Source organism: Homarus americanus, unplaced genomic scaffold, assembly GCF_018991925.1.
Source record: "Homarus americanus isolate GMGI-L3 unplaced genomic scaffold, GMGI_Hamer_2.0 scaffold26351, whole genome shotgun sequence".
In the NCBI taxonomy this organism is placed as follows: domain Eukaryota; kingdom Metazoa; phylum Arthropoda; class Malacostraca; order Decapoda; family Nephropidae; genus Homarus; species Homarus americanus.
This window is the reverse complement of record NW_024724368.1, coordinates 7,011,656-7,029,979: the sequence shown is the minus strand read 5'-3', so window position 1 is coordinate 7,029,979 and position 18,324 is coordinate 7,011,656. Positions and strand designations below refer to the sequence as shown.

Sequence of the window (18,324 nt, the reverse complement as noted above, 5' to 3'; positions counted from 1 at the left end):
CGTACACCGTGACTGAATTACATTAATTATATCACAGACTTGGGACCCAGGTGACTCCAAGATAAGATTATGTAATATACTGTACTGTGATGATCGTGAATCCTAGACAATGAACTTAATACGTTTACTTAACACATTAAAACTACCATTGGCTGCCTTTGATAGTTCTATTTAGCTTCAGCAGTTATGGGCATGTAAATTGACGGCAATATTTGGGCAGTAATAACACGGTAGTTAAAGTACAAGTTCTAACGGCGAACTCTATTACGCTCGCGCGACTTGTTTTTCACACGTATTTTTTCACGCTGAAATTGTCAGAATAACTTGATACAATCTGTTCTTGTAATTAGCACGGCTCTCCTGTGTATTCTTCATGGAACGAGTCTTTCTTCTTTCTTATTCCAGCTACAATATTCAAGTGTTTAACAATATAATTTGGAATAAACTGTTGAAATTGTACTAAGAATATACAGCCCAATCAAATCATTTAAATCGTTTTATATAATTAGTATATGAAGCACTTTCCAGATGACTGTTAACGGGTAAGGAACCTGTATAGTCAGTAATTTAAAGTTTAAAATTTTCAAGATTTACGAAATACCAAAGTCATTGTGAGCGTACTCGTCAGTTGAGCGGTCGTGTCGGTCATCGTAACCTTGTACAGGTGGATATAACCGGTTGGCCGGAATACGTGTGAAGGTAAACAACGAGTCTCCATGACGAAGTAAATTAGACAAGATATTTTAGTTTTTTTTTTACTTTGCGTTATATAAACAATTGAAACATGCGGAAAATCTAGATGTACAAAACTTAACTTTTTTTTTTGGCCCGGTTAAGCGACCTTGAACTCTCTCTCTTAAGAATTATATTTATTAACCAGTGTCGAGAGGTGATTATATTTGAGAGGAAGGCTTTCATTGGCTGTACTTAACTTGATCAAATTATAGTTTAAGTTGTGGCTGGAATCTGCCGCTACAGTATGCCAGGGAAAGGACTCATTTTCTGCTCTAATATCCTGTGTTTAGTGCTTAACGTTTAATGTCGTTGGAATCTTGTGGTTTAAGCCTGAGTACCTGGTTATCAATCACGAATGGCTTAGAGCCGAAAGGTGAGGGCAGCAAGACTCACCAGGAGCTTCATGGTGGAGTGTGATGTCTACTCCAGTTTTCAGCCTCTTTATATACCTGTTACCTGCTGGTTTTCCCACGTCAGCACTCTCCCTTCGCCCCTCCAATGTTCTCCCAAATCAGTCCATTTTCCCCGTCAGACAGTGTAAATACTGGTAAGAGTTATATTGATATTGGGATGGGTTTTTTTTTTGCGAGACGTGACGAAGTGAAAACTTGTCTCCAAATTAGTATTTTATTTTATATCTTACTAATAAAGGCAATATATACTAAAATATTTAAACGATAAGATTAGAATTATTTTATTTCGGTGTTTATAACTTTTGGTAAATTCTCGAGAAGATGCCACTAGTCACAAAATTACAAAGCTAATTATTTAAAATTTTCATATATATTTTGTGTCCATAGATGAAACGTACCAGACATACACGCATGTACACACACACACACACACACACACACACACACACACACATGGATACATAGATTATATTATAAACACGTACACACAATCTGTATGGGACAAAAATAATCTTAAAGCAGTAGGAAATACAAAGAGCTTTTATAAAGAAATGTTTGACAAGTAAACCGACCATCATTTTGACGCGTGTGATTCACCTGCTAACAATGGTGACTTCGTTCAATTCAATTTCAATTTCAATTGTTTATTCCTTGATAGAGGAAGCGGGATCCTAGTGCTGTCACTAGGTACTCCTGTACAATGACACCAGAAGCATCTGGCAAGTGTGACAAGTATATACAGTATAAATATTATAAAGGGGCTTACTAAAGCCTAAGGAAGGAAGGATATTCCTTTAACACATAATCAATGTTATTTACATAATATCTGGCCAGTATGGGGAGGATCATCGTGTCTCCGTCAGGGGGTCGCGTGACTTCGTTGTATATTTTATCACATTTTATTCAATATAATTAATATGCTGATGCTCGTAGCATATCGGTTGTTATTAAATCCAATATTTCGCAGGGACGTGTGACAGACTTACAACTCACGGACACTGCTGGATGAATGACAAGCCAGTTAATACTTGATCTACAACTGCGTGACGGTAAGGTTTCTTTGGTTTCTCCTTCCATCAGTTGCTGCAATTCTTTTGGGGTTAGTAAATCCCAACACCTTCCTTACTTTACATCAAGAGAATTACGCATTTACCTCACGGTTTATTATAAAACTGAGTAAATGATAGATAATCGATAGTGTTCGTTTAAAACCCCATTTTAGTATTATTCAACTCCCTAAAAAGTACTGAATGTTTAGTTGGTCACTTGAATTTAGTTGTTGGGTAATGATAGTGGAGGTCTGTCGAACAAGAAACTGTGTTCTCTTTTGAGTTCCTGATTCCCGGAATTCATCACTGCTCTTACTACTCATGCTAATATTTAACAATTGTATTTCATGTATACTGGTAGGTAGATATTATGACTTGATTACCTTCAAACAACTGTACTTTAACAGTGATATTTAATAGTGCATTGTTTATTCATATGAAGAAGTCGACTATATTAAATAATGAATGGCTGATCACGCCGCTCAGTCCAAATGTTGGTTTTGGATTTTCGTGATCTTAACGTGTACCCAGAAGTCTAACACCATCCTTAAGTAATGACAGCTGAGTGAAAAAGAAAGTAAGCAAAATGGTTATATATACGAGTACACACACACACACACACACAGACACAGACACACAGACACAGACACACACACACACACACACACACACACAGAATGACACTGCCATTTTAACGTACAATCCTGATAACGAATGTGTTTGTTTTCGTTGTGGAAAATCGAATTTCTCTAGTGAAGGGCATTTTTCTCTACTTGTTTCGGAAGATAATGTACTGCATTGTGGAAATCCCAACCATTTTGTGAGTCCTTTAGTGAATCCCTTCCACTCGCTCTGTGCATCTGAACGTAGCATAGCTTTCTCGATAGTGGGTCATAGTCCTAGACATGTGTCCCACAAAATTAGGCCAATGGTCAAAGTTAGCATCTGACCGTAAGGGCTTCACTTGTACTTATGTTTGTGAATAATGTAGTATGGTGACAGTTATCGAGAAGCTTGCAAGAGAACATAATGCAACTGTGGATATTAACAGGATTTTAAACTTGTACAAGGATATAAAGCTCTGACTGTTATTAACCTTTTCATTCACTAAAATTTCGATGTACTTGTCGCAGATGCAAGATATTATTGTATACATAATCACTTAGCTGTGTGATAAGATAATTAAGATAAGTACGGTACTGTAACACTTCCAATTATTGGATTACTTTTGCTTTTCCTATTTATGCAAGAAAAAATAGAATAAGTGGTCACGTAGTTTTATAATGACATGCACTTCTTGGTACAGTACTTTCGTTTTGGTAGCCTGTTGATCAAGATTTGGCAGTTGTGTGAGTAATATCGAATGAACATATGCAGGTAATAACAATCTCATTAGACCCTCTGTTATCAAAAACCTTCAACTGTAGTTGTATTTTCAGTAAAGTCAGTTTAAGAAGATAGTTTTATAGGATCTGTGAAAATAACACAAAAATATTAGTCTAAAATAGGGCAGAAAAGCTAGGATCAAAGTACAATACATCAGACCTGATCTCTGACATAATGCTGCGTTAGGACCACTATGGGGACCTTGGCGGCTTACCTGTCCTTATAAAGGGAATACAATTTTTAATGTTGATTAGTAGAAATGTCAAAACTGATGAACAATAATTAGTGTACGACTGGGAGACGCTATTAAAAGGTGTAGGTAACCCCCTTCCCTCCCCCCTTCTGCGAGTCTAGAGAATGAATTGTGGTCAAAGACAAAGGGGAGGGTGAAACATGGAGAAAGTGGAAGCCCTGTGAGGAACAAAGACTGCCTTAGTTATAGTTCCGTAATGAGAGAAATTAGTGCTTATCTTCATTCCTAAGATGCCTGTACAGACTACACTAGTTTCACTGGTACCTTTATACGAAAGCAGCGAAAGCAGGAGGTATTAATTATAATCGATGCATTTAATGGAAGTATGAGATTAGAATTTATTGATTCCTCCAAGATGATTATAAGTTTTGTTTAATAAATTCTGGCAAATCATTGGTTGATGTACGCTCTCAATATAAATAGCCATCGGAAAAGAACTTTACTCCAGATTTTGAATTAATTTTTTTGCCAATTGTCATAAATGATCATCACACTGTACCATATTACACCTTCTGGAAGACTGCAGATTATGTCCACAAACCAGGATAATTAATGACCCATCATATTTATATGCTCTTGTGAATACTATTTCTTATTGGATCGTATTTAATATTCCAAAATTTTCAACACACATCCTGATGCGTTAATTGATAAAGTTTACAATACTTTCTGGCTGAGTGATGGATTACCACGCTTACGCTCTACGGTCATTAAGCATCGGGTATCCTGCGCTAAGGGCTGATGGCCACGGTACATTAATTCTTGACGACCGATGGATGGTCATGGTGGGGTTAAGCTGCGTCTCCTTAATCATGCGTCAGCGAACGATATAATTGTAAGATATTTTAAGAAACAGATAATTCCTGGATTTTGTATAGCCTAATGAACCACCTTTGTGTTTAAGAATAAATTAAATAAATTCTTGTACTTGTATAATTGTGTCTGAACAAGTGATATTAGTTTCTATATCCGTTATATTCTGGGACCTGTGTTGTACATTTGGTATTTCATGATTACTTTCCATTGATTGGGTTACCTTGAGCTGGGTTAACGGTGGTCCTTAGTAGCGGTGGCAACGTCGTCACAGACCTCGTGTAAAATAAAATGTACAGGTACAGTTCATCTTTTTTTTATGGAATTTGGGAAGATGTTCAATAAATGGACAAGACAAACGATCACTTTCTTTTATTCGGTATAAAGTTTAAGAAAGTGTAGATGGTTGTATGATCAGTTATGTATTGATTGTGTATAACAGTACACTATATGTTTAGTGGTGGTGCTGCCCCATATGTTATACGATTTGTTTACAAACCTCAACAACGCCTTAAGCTAGTGGAACTTACAAAAATTTGGGTGCGTTTTTTTTTTAAACTTGTAAATAAAAAAATATCCTGTCTTTAACAACTATTGTGTGAAAATAACAAAGTTGCCCTACAGTGGGTAATGATGTTAATTTCCAAGTACAAAATCAATCTAGTGAGGGATTACCGAAATATGACATTGAACAACTTGCACACAATACAGCAACGCTCAATATACACAGATACACGCATGTCCTTATTTTTAGGAACACTTGAATATAACCATTTGTTGATCTTTTCTTTACTTCTCCGTATTGAATCCTTGGGTGGTGTTTCCTAAATATTTAATGCAACACGCGAGATATTATGCTGTGAACCATGGACCGTATAGTAACTATCGTACTCATTGTTCACCGTAATTATAATTTACCTCAGTTAATGGAAGGAAAATAAAGTCTTACAGATAATGCTAAAAATAAACTTTATTTAAAAAAAATCTAAACATGATTTTTCTCATTTGACAGTAAAACAAGACCACAACATTCAAGTCTGTTAAAAAATCATGTGTTCCTAACTAAAGGAACGACTCAAACACTAAAACAAACTATATTCCTGATGATACAAACAGTTGAGCATTAGTAATTTGAGGTCACAATTTTAATAATGGTTCCTCGTTACTTGGAGGGATGAAAATTAAGACAGTTTGAGCGGAAGTAATGAAAGATATAATAAAGAATCGTCGTTGCTTGGAGGAGGCGAGGGTGGGGGTGTCCTAAGGCGTGGAGTAAAAACCTGACGGTGTTCGGATATTGTTGGAGGAAGGAGTTAAAGTGTCGTCGCCCTGGGTGCCCGAGGCTGCTAAGCTGACACCAAAGTTTGCCTTGACGATAGTGTTAGTAACAGTACCTCTAGCACCAGTAGCATCAGCACCAGTAGCACCAGTACCAGTAGCACCATTGTTGCTTCCATTGAGGTTGGTGTTACCGGCGAATGTGTTAGTTTGGGTGTTACTGCTGAATCCAATAGGTCTAGTGTGACCACCATTGATGTTAACACTACCACCGTTGGGACTGATGTTAGCACCATTTCTGTTAAGTCCGATGAGGCCACCGTTTCCATTGTAATCGTTATGTCCATTGATTCCATTGTTACCACTAAGTCCATTGACTCCATTGTTTCCAAGTCCATTGATTCCATTGTTACCACTAAGTCCATTGACTCCATTGTTTCCAAGTCCAGTGACTCCATTGCTGTTAAGTCCATTGACTCCATTGTTGCCATTAAGTCCATTGATTCCACTACTGCCAAGTCCACTGACTCCATTGTAACCATTATTTTCATTGACTCCATTGTAAACAACCAGCCCGTTACTCGCGGTGTTGTCACCATAGCCAACACTTCCTCCAGTCGACACGGATTCACTGGTGACTCCTAGACCAGCAACACCACCAACACCTAGATTACTCTCACCTATGAAGTTCAGTGCAAATCCATTTCTTCCTACATTCTGAACATGACCGTTAGCAGCTCCAACGGTGATTTCAAAGCCATTAGCTCCATTATTATTAGTAACCCCATTGCTTCCTGTGTTAGTAATGGAATCTCCAGCGATGAGTTTAATCGCGCCAGTACCGCCGGTGTTCACGTCACGTCCACCATTTCCATTATTATGGTTGTCATCATGACTTTGACTCTCAAGTCCACCTTCGACTTGGAAATCAACATTAAAGTCAGAGAAGCCGCTGTACTTATTACCATCAGGTGCACCGTTGTTTACGAAGTTGTTGTTGTTTACTAAATCACTATTCCCAGAGTTATCGGTGTCCACTACAACGCCTTGAAATCCATTATTGCCTCCAAAACTGACTTCCACCGCGTGATTTCTTTCAGAGTTATCTATAAAACCAGTATTACCTCCAGCGCTGCTATAATCTTCAGCACTTTCACCATTGCTGACAAATCCTTGACCGTTTCTGTTACCATTAAAAGTACCGCCATTGTTATCAGAAAGTCCTCCAGCCCCGGCGATGACCTGACCATCACCTTGGATTGCTGAGTTGAGGGCGGTCTGGAAGTCTATACCACCAGGCAGGGTCGGGTTATCTCCTTCACCATAGTTGACGAAGTACACCTCAGGGTTCTCGGACGGTGGAGCAGGAACCTCGATGACTCGCTGACTCTGGTCTGACTGTTTGTTGAGGACGTACACTACGTGTTGCTGCCTGGGCGGCGGCACGATGATGGGCTCAGGTCCCTGGCCTCCTTCAGGAGTGCGGATGAATAAGATGTTGTGTTCAACCCTGGGTGGAGGGATTTCTGGGGATGGACCATAAGACTCAGGCTGTTCGGGGATTGTGAATAAGAACACTTGGCGAGAGACGGTAGGGACGACACATGAACCGAATACATTAAGAACTTCGCCCTCTTTGCACCCACCGTTTAACGGGGTAGATTCAGATTGCGTAGGTATAGATTGCGTAGCTTCAGATTGCGTAGGCAGGTTGTAGGATTGGAGCGCAGCGGACGCTGCTGCCACAAGTATCGAGACGAAAACCTGAAACACCAAATAAACAATCATGATATACAAAATCTTTAGAGTTGACTAAGAGTTTGTCAGAAAAATGGTCTATCTACTATTTAAGTAATAACACAATGTTAGGAATTGCATACGCGTGAATCAGGTGCATTAATATTGAATGAGAGAAGCACGTACAGTAACCTGATAGTTTACTTCGGTATTTACAAAGTGAGTGATGTTGGTATGAGACGTGGAAGACGTGGAAGTTCCTTTGCAACATGTGAAAAGGGATTAAAAGATCGCTAAGTCACTAGCAGTATGACTCGGGTAATCTCCGAGACACCGGACTTAACTATAGAAGTTGTCTGACTGTAAGTCGTTTCAGAGTAAGTAAGCTGATGAGTTTTGTTTCGTTATGAGTTCTGTGTATGAGAATTTAACCCCTTGAGTAAGATGACTTAACCCCTTGAGTAAGGCGACTTAATCCCTTGAGTAAGATGACTTAACCCCTTGAGTAAGATGACTTAACCCCTTGAGTAAGGCGACTTAACCCTTTGAGTAAGATGACTTAACCCCTTGAGTAAGATGACTTAACCCCTTGAGTAAGGCGACTTAACCCCTTGAGTAAGGCGACTTAACCCCTTGAGTAAGGCGACTTAACCCTTTGAGTAAGGCGACTTAACCCCTTGAGTAAGATGACTTAACCCTTTGAGTAAGATGACTTAACCCCTTGAGTAAGATGACTTAACCCCTTGAGTAAGGCGACTTAACCCCTTGAGTAAGGCGACTTAACCCTTTGAGTAAGGCGACTTAACCCCTTGAGTAAGATGACTTAACCCTTTGAGTAAGATGACTTAACCCCTTGAGTAAGATGACTTAAGAGTAAGATGACTTAACCCCTGAGTAAGATGACTTAACCCCTTGAGTAAGATGACTTAACCCCTTGAGTGACTTAACCCCTGAGTAAGATGACTTAACCCTTTGAGTAAGATGACTTAACCCCTTGAGTAAGATGACTTAACCCTTGAGTAAGATGACTTAACCCCTTGAGTAAGGACTTAACCCCTTGACCTAACCCTTTGACTTAACCCCTTAAGGCGAGAGTAAGATGACTTAACCCTTGAGTAAGATGACTTAACCCCTGAGTAAGGCGACTTAACCCTGAGTACTTAACCCTTGAGTAGATGACTTAACCCCTTGAGTAAGATGACTTAACCCTTGGAGTAAGATGATTTAACCCCTTGAGTAAGGCGACTTAACCCCTTGAGTAAGGCGACTTAACCCCTTGAGTAAGGCGACTTAACCCTTTGAGTAAGGCGACTTAACCCCTTGAGTAAGATGACTTAACCCTTTGAGTAAGATGACTTAACCCCTTGAGTAAGATGACTTAACCCCTTGAGTAAGGCGACTTAACCCCTTGAGTAAGGCGACTTAACCCTTTGAGTAAGGCGACTTAACCCCTTGAGTAAGATGACTTAACCCTTTGAGTAAGATGACTTAACCCCTTGAGTAAGATGACTTAACCCCTTGAGTAAGGCGGCTTAACCCTTTGAGTAAGATGACTTAACCCCTTGAGTAAGATGACTTAACCCCTTGAGTAAGGCGACTTAACCCTTTGAGTAACATGACATAACCCCTTGAGTAAGATGACTTAACCCATTGAGTAAGATGACTTAACCCATTGAGTAAGATGACTTAACCACTTGATTACGACAACTTCCAGAGTACATAAATTGGCGGCTTAGCACCCGAATTTGAGTAAGAGTACGACTTAACCCATTTTAAGTAGTACTTAACCCCTTGTGTAAGATGACTTAACCCATTGAGTAAGATGACTTAACCCATTGAGTAAGATGACTTAACCACTTGATTACGACAACTTCCAGAGTACATAAATTGTCCCATTGAATACGATATTTTTACCCCAGAGTACAAAGATTTTGCCAGCACCCGAATACAAGACATTATCATATTGAATATAATGAATTAACTTCTTGAGTACGAAGTCTTAACCCATTTTAAGTACAATGTATTATAAATCATGTAGAAAGGTAAAGCAGTGCAACAAAATTACAATGAAAAAAAACGAGAATTTAGTTTGGAGGGAAAAATATATCTTGTCTCATAATTAAGTAAATAAAAAAAATGATCACACAAGGAAGAATTGCCATTACATTATAATCTTTTAGTGCCTCAATTAATTTTATCGAAGTAATACAATACTCTAAATTTTTACGCAAATTCATTAATATCTGGGAATATAATTTATAGAGAAAACACTGGGGTAAAATTATAACTTTATCAATGCATCTTCTTGCTATGAGAAAGTTGGACGTATTTTAATAATAAATCTTATGACCGCTAGACTGAATTAAATCATATAATTGGTACAGGAATGAAGCTTTCTCCAACATGGGTGACTATTAATCATATGAAACACCTACGTACAAACCATAGATGTAAAACCAGCAACACAAAACTAGAGTGAGGGAAGCAGGACTTACCAGGAGCTTCATGGTGGAGTGAGATGTTTGTACCTGGTGTCTGGCGCCTTATATACTTCCCACTCTCCCTCTTCCTCGTCATCCTCTCCTCTGCGTTACGACCCTTCTCCCCCTTCTCCCCCCCTCTTCCTCTCCCCCTCCCTTCCTCCCCTATGGCGTACGCAAACCAAGTGTCCTCATTCTTCAAGGGTAGAGAAGTTATCACAATTTTAATCCGTAAATAAAAGTGTTGTTGTGGTCTCCTAGTATGGTGGTGAGCATATATGTGTATTAACGTGTGCTTATTAAGTACACTGGTAATATATGATAATGGCTAAGTGAAATGCTGTAGGTAAGTTTATTTTTTTTAGTTAACGTAACCCAACAAAAGTGCTTCAACTACATAACGTAAATTAAGGATTTTGTATATATTTCAATATGTTTTGTGTTTCCCATGGAATAACTTGTTCTCTGAAACTTTTGCACACAAGACAAGCTGAAAGTCGACACCTTGTTCCGTCGACGTTATTAAGTTATTACTGCCCTTCAACATCTTAGTTCTTCGGCGCGTAACAAGGTTAATAATTACACTCGACCATCAACAATTAAAAAAAAATATATATATTGCTTTAGGTTATTCTGCTACTTTGTTAATATTTGTTTCACATTAATGACATCTGTACGTGCCTAAAATTTGTTTATGATTAGTTGAAAAAGATTAGATTTATTAATTTTTATTATTATTTATTATACCATGAGGGAACTCGATAGGAAAAAACCCGATTATTCTTTCTGAAATTGGGATAAATTTGAGTGAATAAAAAGCTTGGTTTATTTTCACCGAATTTTAAGTTCGTGTTTATTGCACATCCTAAAACACATTAACTATTGAAGCACAGTATCTCGAGTAACCAACATGACTTTGTATTAGGATTTTATTCCGCATGATTTAATTTTTCTTATTGTTTTGTCTAATGTGCACAAGATTACATAGATGAAATATATAACTCGAACACGACTTTTTTTTGACGCTAGATGAGGATGATGCATGTTTAAGAAGTGTTCGTTACATAATTAAATCGGGGCTCGTCCATGAAAATTTAAATAGTCTAATATATGTAAATACGACAAGAGGAATTAGTATAGCAGGTCATGGGTAATATAGGTCATGGGTAATATAGGTCATGGGTAATATAGGTCATGGGTTATATAGGATATGAGTAATATAGGTCATGGGTATTATAGCAGGTCTTGGGTATTGTAGCAGGTCATGGGTAATATAGCAGGCCATGGGTAATATAGCAGGTTACGGGTTATATAGGTCATGGGTATTATAGCAAGTAATGGGTAGTATTAGCAGGCCATGGGTAATATTAGCAGGCCATCGGTAATATTAGCAGGCCATGGGTAATATTAACAGGCCATGGATGATATAGCAGGCCATGCGTCATACAGCAGGCCATGCGTAATATAACAGGCCACTCACATTAATATATCAGGCCATGAATTATATAACAAACCACGCGTTATATAGCAGTCACCTCTAATCTATAATAGGGCAGTGATAGTACATAGACATTATAGAGTATAGAGACTACAGTAGGTTCTATAAGCAGTATATAACTAAAGAAATATAATGTATAACGGGAGACATAAAATAACTATGGTAAAACGGCTAATTGCCTCTCCCTAACCACTACAAGCGTTATATATACAAGATAATGCAAGCTTATAGCAAGATACTGCAAGATGTATTTGGCAAGAGACCGCTAAGGAAATAGTACTCGCGATCATATACCGTTTTATTACGATTCATAGCTATTTTGTACGTTTTATGGCTACTTTATTACGATTCATAGCTATAAATATTTGTCAATGAAACTCGACAATTTCGACTGACATGAAACTACCCAGCCTCCTGCACCTGCCGGTCCCCTGCACCTGCCAGCCACCTGAACTTATCCAGCGTCTGAATTTTAATTTTTTCTCCTCCAGGTATTTTTAAGGATGTTGGACGGTTTTTTTTAATGCAATGATGGCTTATGAATTGGAGAACGGAGGTTTAATTATTGTCCGATGGTTTAATTTTAGTCCAATACGAAAGAAAAACCTCAGCTGATGTAGTTTAATATATTTGAATAGCCATGAGGTTATTACTGTTGATGTAAAAGTCAGTATATATATGGGTTTTTTTTATATACGAGTCTTCAGTGATTAATAAAAAAGTTTGGTGGTATTAAGTCTATATATAAAAACAGGTTTCTTAAAATATAATGTCTCTGTTAGGGATTATGATCCATTGTGAGGAGCAAGAATTCTAGTTTTATTTGAGATTATCGTACGTGTTAATAATGTTTGAGAGTTGCATTGTGGAGTTTGAGTAGTAGAACGTGTGTGTGTGTGTGTGTGTGTGTGTGTGTGTGTGTGTGTGTGTGTGTGTGTGTGTGTGTGTGTGTGTGTGTGTGTGTGTGTGTGTGTGTGTGTGTGTGTGTGTGTGTGTGTGTGTGTGTGTGTGTGTGTTGTTATTTTAAAGCGTTCATACATTTTCTCTAGCTTTGATTACTGTTACCACGATGTAATTCAGTTTAGGCATCCAGTTTATTAATGTGATTATTAAAAAAAAAAACTTAAATATTGTCCAGCATTGAAAGTAAGTTAAATTATATAAGTTCATATGGAGGATTATACCTATAGTTCTGTTTTAATATTATTATTTTAAAAGTTTCGTATTGGGATAGATGAACTGATAAATCATTATATCTTCTTTCCTTAATTAATGTTTTAAAGTACACATTAAACTAGGTTCTTGATCCCTGTATGTAATATGTTAGGTCAGCAGCTCTCAGTACCTAGTGTGTTGATGAAGTTATTTTCTTGCCATGAAAGAGAGTCCAAGTCATGATACTGTGGTTCCCTCGTCATCTTCATTTGTTCCTTAATATATTTTGAGTTCAGGTTGAGTATCGACTGATGGGCAAAAAAAAAAGGCGTTTATGTTCTGTTCTGGTTAAACATTCACGCCGTCCAACAATGGCTCACACTGTCTTTCTCCATGTGGTGAAATAGTTTTAACACAAAAATAGGTGAAAGTGGTGAAAATTACGTAGTTTCACTCTATTCAGAAACATTGTTTAATTTTTTTCAAGGATGACGACGAGGACTGTCTCCGAATGCAATCTAAGTTTTCATCTTTTACCTGCCAGCCGGGTTGCGTTTAAGCAATGTACGCCGTCACTTTGCAGGTTTACGAAGAAGCGCCGCGTCACTTGCATTTATTAGTCCCTACCTGTTACATGTCCTCACTCTCTCCATTTCACTCCCTTCACGGTTTGATTTTATCACATGCTGCGCAACACCCGTTCTGCCCATCTGACTTGAATTTTTAATATTCATATCACAACAAAACACGACCTGAGGCCTTAGTCTCCCATTGCATGATGTAGAAACCCACGCGCCTGGAATTTCAATAATTTTCCTACGTCGGTCTAGCGTAACTTAAACATCCTCAACTGTATATTTTACAGTCACGTGGGATATTTTTATGTATCTTACCACTGACGCCAACATCCCCCTCCCCCCCTTCCGCCACGGTGGTAGAACGGTAGAATATTCTAACATTTTAGAGGTATATTTTATGACCCTAACACGACGCTGGGGTTTTCACGTTGTGTGGTAGCTTAACGTAGTGAGAGTTGAATTGCTCGACATTAATGTTTTACTCCCATGCATTGTCTACCGAGTTCTGGATGGGAAATTCTCTGGTTTATTCTCTGTCTCCAGATTTATTGATCTTTTAAAAAGCTGTGATATTGCTAGTCGTGAATCCTCAAAGAGAAATGGTATAACCGTAAAGATACTTGAGTCCAAAATATACTTCCTTATTCTTGTACCTGGAGTGAAAGTCAGCTAATGTGATTGTTATTTATTTATCGAGTCAGAATATCAACATTTACTGGAATAATTTCGGGTTAGGCGACAAAATTACACTGAATCTGTTATAGTGAATCACTTAATATATAATTTTTTAATTTTTTATCTAAATGTTTACTGTTCATCATTATACAAACATAAGCATATAATAATGTAGACATAGGCCTAACAGTGTAGACATAGCCCCAACTGTGTAGACACGATTCCATCAGTATAGCCATAGACCTAACAGTATAAATATGACCATAACAGTGTATAATTATATAACCCTAACAGTATTAGTCATAGGCCAAACAGTGTAGACATACTGTAGGCCTAACGATGTAAACATATGACATCACAGTGTTGACGTCTATAGGCCTAACACACTGGAAATAATGACTGTGTTGAAATAAATCAAAATACTAATACAAGCATAAGCATAATCTAAACGTAATCATAACATTATAGAGATGATCATTGTAGGAATAATCCTCTCAGTGAAGGCATAACAAACTTGGGTGTAAAAATATTGTACAAAAGACAACATCTTAATTAGTAATACTTATGATAGGTTAGGTTAGGTGAGGTTAAGTGGTGAGGTTAGGTTGGGTTGGGTTGGGTTGGGTTGGGTTGGGTTGGGTTGGGTTGGGTTGGGTTGGGTTAGAGTAATAAGATGATCTGAAGACTTCTCATGGGCGATTAAATTATAATGTTATTTAAATTGATATTATATTAATAATTTTTGTTTGCTTTGAATTTTTGTTGCCCTGGAATCAATCATCGAGGATAGAAAATTTATTAAAGTTTATTAGAAAATTTCTTGGTAGGAACTAGTGGTGCAGGTAACAAGAGACGCTTTAGGTTATCAAACGACAAGAAATTGCAATTCGTTAGTATTATAGACGCAGTTAGAGGATCATTAATTTATAAAAAAAAAACTGAAGCAAAATATAGTCGACTTTCTCTTTATGGAGTAAGTAAATAGGTGGTGACTTTTATTACTCGGGGAATAACTAGAAGATGACTGAGGGTTCTGGGGTAAGCAAGGGCCCAGTGTAAACAAACCGGGTAATAACGATGAAAGTTGTTGTACTCATGTTGCTAGAGGCTAATGTGGAACACCAAAAACATTTACTGTAAATGTTTTTCTCCCCCTTCCCAGCACGCGCACACACACAGTAGAGCTATTAAGAAGTATTTAAGTTTGCTTGTGTGTGTGTTAATGTCCGAGCGTATTCAGATTATTTCAGACAGTAAAGGTATTTTGAAATGTTAGCGTGTATTAAATACTGTACTGCTTACTGGAGTACTGAGCTGAAATGGTTAATAGACACGTTACTCCCGGACTCCAGAAGGTGACAATTCGGATGATGGAGAACTAGATGAGGGCGTAGTGCTGAGCGGCGAGTGATTACGAGGATGGATGTAATTGTATACTGTACATACGTTGGTCATTAAGCAGTGGTGGGTGAGTCGGCATTCCCGCTGCTGAACAGAGTTTTATATATATATATATACGTCTTGGCTCGTTATAAACATGTGGATATTATGTTGTATAGAAGTGTTAATTTAGGCTTAACTCGCGTTGTTTCCTCGCTGGTCTACATATATACTGTACAGGTATATGAGTAGAGTAGAGGAGTGGGTGTTATAATAGTTTGAGGTGAACATAAATACCTTGTGGATACTGAAAACCGAAAAAGAGCAAGATTGATATTTAGTTAATAATGTTCTACTTTACAAATTGGAAATGAATGAAAAATATGAAGAGATGTGAAGAATATTGTAGGAAAACAAGTATTTGTTTTGTAGGGTAACTGATGGGAAGAGGTCTTGGTAGGATAAAAAAAAACCGTAAGACAATTTTAAATTCTAGTTTGGTTAGTTAATGGTACAATTAAAGAAGCCTGCTACGAAATTGTATTGCCCTTCACTGGGTAATATATATATGTAATTGTTGTTAACGAACCTGGGTCGGAGAAGAGGATAGATGCGAGTCATGGCTGTCCACATATACGCAGCAGAAGCATAATAAAACACACTTGATCATTTCGTTGAAAGTAGCAGGATGGTCAGTTGAATCTCGTTTATTAATATTATTTTTTTTAAGATGCGTAGTGAGATGACCTCAAATATTATGTATCCAGATCCACCACTGTCCGTTGAGGGTACTCCTGCCTGGCGAGAAGCGTCATCCGGGGTTTTATTTTTTATTTTTTATTTTTTTTTTTCTGTTGTGGTCTCACCCCCGAATCTAACAAGAGCTACTGTACCACTGCTTAATAACCTTGCTGCTCGCGGGCGGAACAACGCAGTATTTTCTGTTCCATGGCCTGTAGTATATAGGGCAAACATGAACACCGTATGCTTTCCTGCCTGAGCGACTGTAATTATTTTGCGCTCGTCATGCACAGGATGCAAGGGGGGTGCCCAATAAACTAACCTCGGGCCTGAGTGAGGCAAGTCTAAATCCGTACCATGGCCGAAGGCATCTCTCCCACCCTCCCCTCCCCCTCTCAACACACATACGAGAGAGAAATGATTCGTTGTTCTCCGTGGAGCTCCCCGCCCCCCTTTGTGTGGGGTAACTGCAGGAAGAAAAAACCTTCCATCCCGTCCTCTGTACACGTGTCGTCCATGCCTAATATATTCCCCTCACGGCCGCATGCTGCGACTTTCCCTTGTGTACTCCACTTTTTGTTTCCGGGAAAACTGGCTGCTCTTTAGCCCCTTTACAACACTCCTCCATCATCCTCTCTCCCCACGACCAACCCACCTCAGGGTTATGTCTTCCAACCCACTCAGTGAGGTGAGGCAGACACCTTGTACAGTATCTCAGGTCTTTTTCTTTCATCTCATCCTTCAGATATAAGTCACTGTTGCTCGCTCCCTTTCATCTAGCGGTAGCACGTGCCTCCAATAACTCATTTCGCCAGCCTACATTTTTTCTCGTTCCATTCCATGTCCATTCCCGTGTGTCAGGTTCGGAAAGACTTGGCTATCTCTCCGTCCTTTCCTTACATGCATGGTTACATTTTTCACTTTCACAATCCAGAGATCCAGTCATCTTCGTCCCTTGTGCCGCTCTCTCCAATTGCCCTCTCAATTGTGCCGATCCTAAATAGTTTTGATTCCTTCACACCCAACAGGACTTCACATTTCGTTCTTATATGACGGATCATCAAAATTTATTCAAACTTTATCAGGCATCGTAAATTCTCTCTCTCTCTCTCTCTCTCTCTCTCTCTCTCTCTCTCTCTCTCTCTCTCTCATTTACTCTTCCCAGTATTAACCTTAGATTATCTTCTTTTTGTATATAGAACCTTTGTACCTTCTCAACAGTATAGAACTGTAGTGATAAAAATTCAGCAACGACCGGACACCGTCCATACTTACCTTCTGCTTCGCCTACCTTGAATATTATGACTGAGTGTACCATTAGTGTATACCGTGTGTGTGTGTGTGTGTGTGTGTGTGTGTGTGTGTGTGTGTGTGTGTGTGTGTGTGTGTGTGTGTGTGTGTGTGTGTGTGTGTGTGTGTGTGTGTGTGTTAATATGCCAAGTATACAGTAGTTTAAAGACTTATGGGAATATCGTTAACTATTTGCTAGTTGTCATACCATCCATGTCATGTATTCAGTGATTAACATTAGACAGTCATATAGTTCTGTCTCCTTGTCGCTTGTCTCGGATGAGCATTTCCTGGATATTCTTGTCTTCCGTTGCAGTTATCACCATTTTCCCAGTAGTTAGTTCAGGTATAAACTTAACTCTCCTCATTTCGTCTCTGTCATCAGCTTATTATATGTATCTCGTATATATTTCCTTCATGAATTCAGGACAGTGTCACGTCTGTTTATTCCCATCTTTATCCACTGGCGAGACATTAATCTGTACTGAAGAGCGAGCGCTGTAATGATACTATTATTTACTATTATATACCTAAGGGCTAGTGGTACTATTAAATATGCTTAGCTTGGAAATTATAAGGTGATTAGAGTTCGATTTTTTCATTATCGTATTCGCTTTAATGTACTGGGACTCGTCTAATTGATTTTGTGCCCCAAGACACTACGTAGAGCCACCACCATATAGTGAGTGTCTCGTCTGCTTCAGCTTTCACGTGTCCTGATATTTCTCCTTTATAACCCATCCTTAAATCTCATTGCATCATTCCCATTGCCTGTAACTGTTATCAGCAAGTGTTTTAGATGTAATTGTTTAATAACATATTATATAGTGACCAACACTGGGGTAGATATACTCTTCATTGTA

The 18,324-nt window shown here is 38.4% G+C and overlaps 1 protein-coding gene across 1 annotated transcript; it reads right to left on the bottom strand.

The window, feature by feature from the left end:
• Nucleotides 1-5,601: 5,601 nt before the first annotated feature.
• Nucleotides 5,602-10,172, bottom strand: LOC121864241 (uncharacterized PE-PGRS family protein PE_PGRS54-like). Its single transcript, XM_042363301.1, has 2 exons — nt 10,160-10,172; nt 5,602-7,691 (listed from the first exon to the last, which is right to left on the bottom strand). The coding sequence occupies exons 1-2, from the start codon at nt 10,169-10,171 to the stop codon at nt 5,910-5,912; spliced, it is 1,794 nt and encodes a 597-aa protein (XP_042219235.1). The 5' UTR covers nt 10,172; the 3' UTR covers nt 5,602-5,909.
• Nucleotides 10,173-18,324: the final 8,152 nt, after the last annotated feature.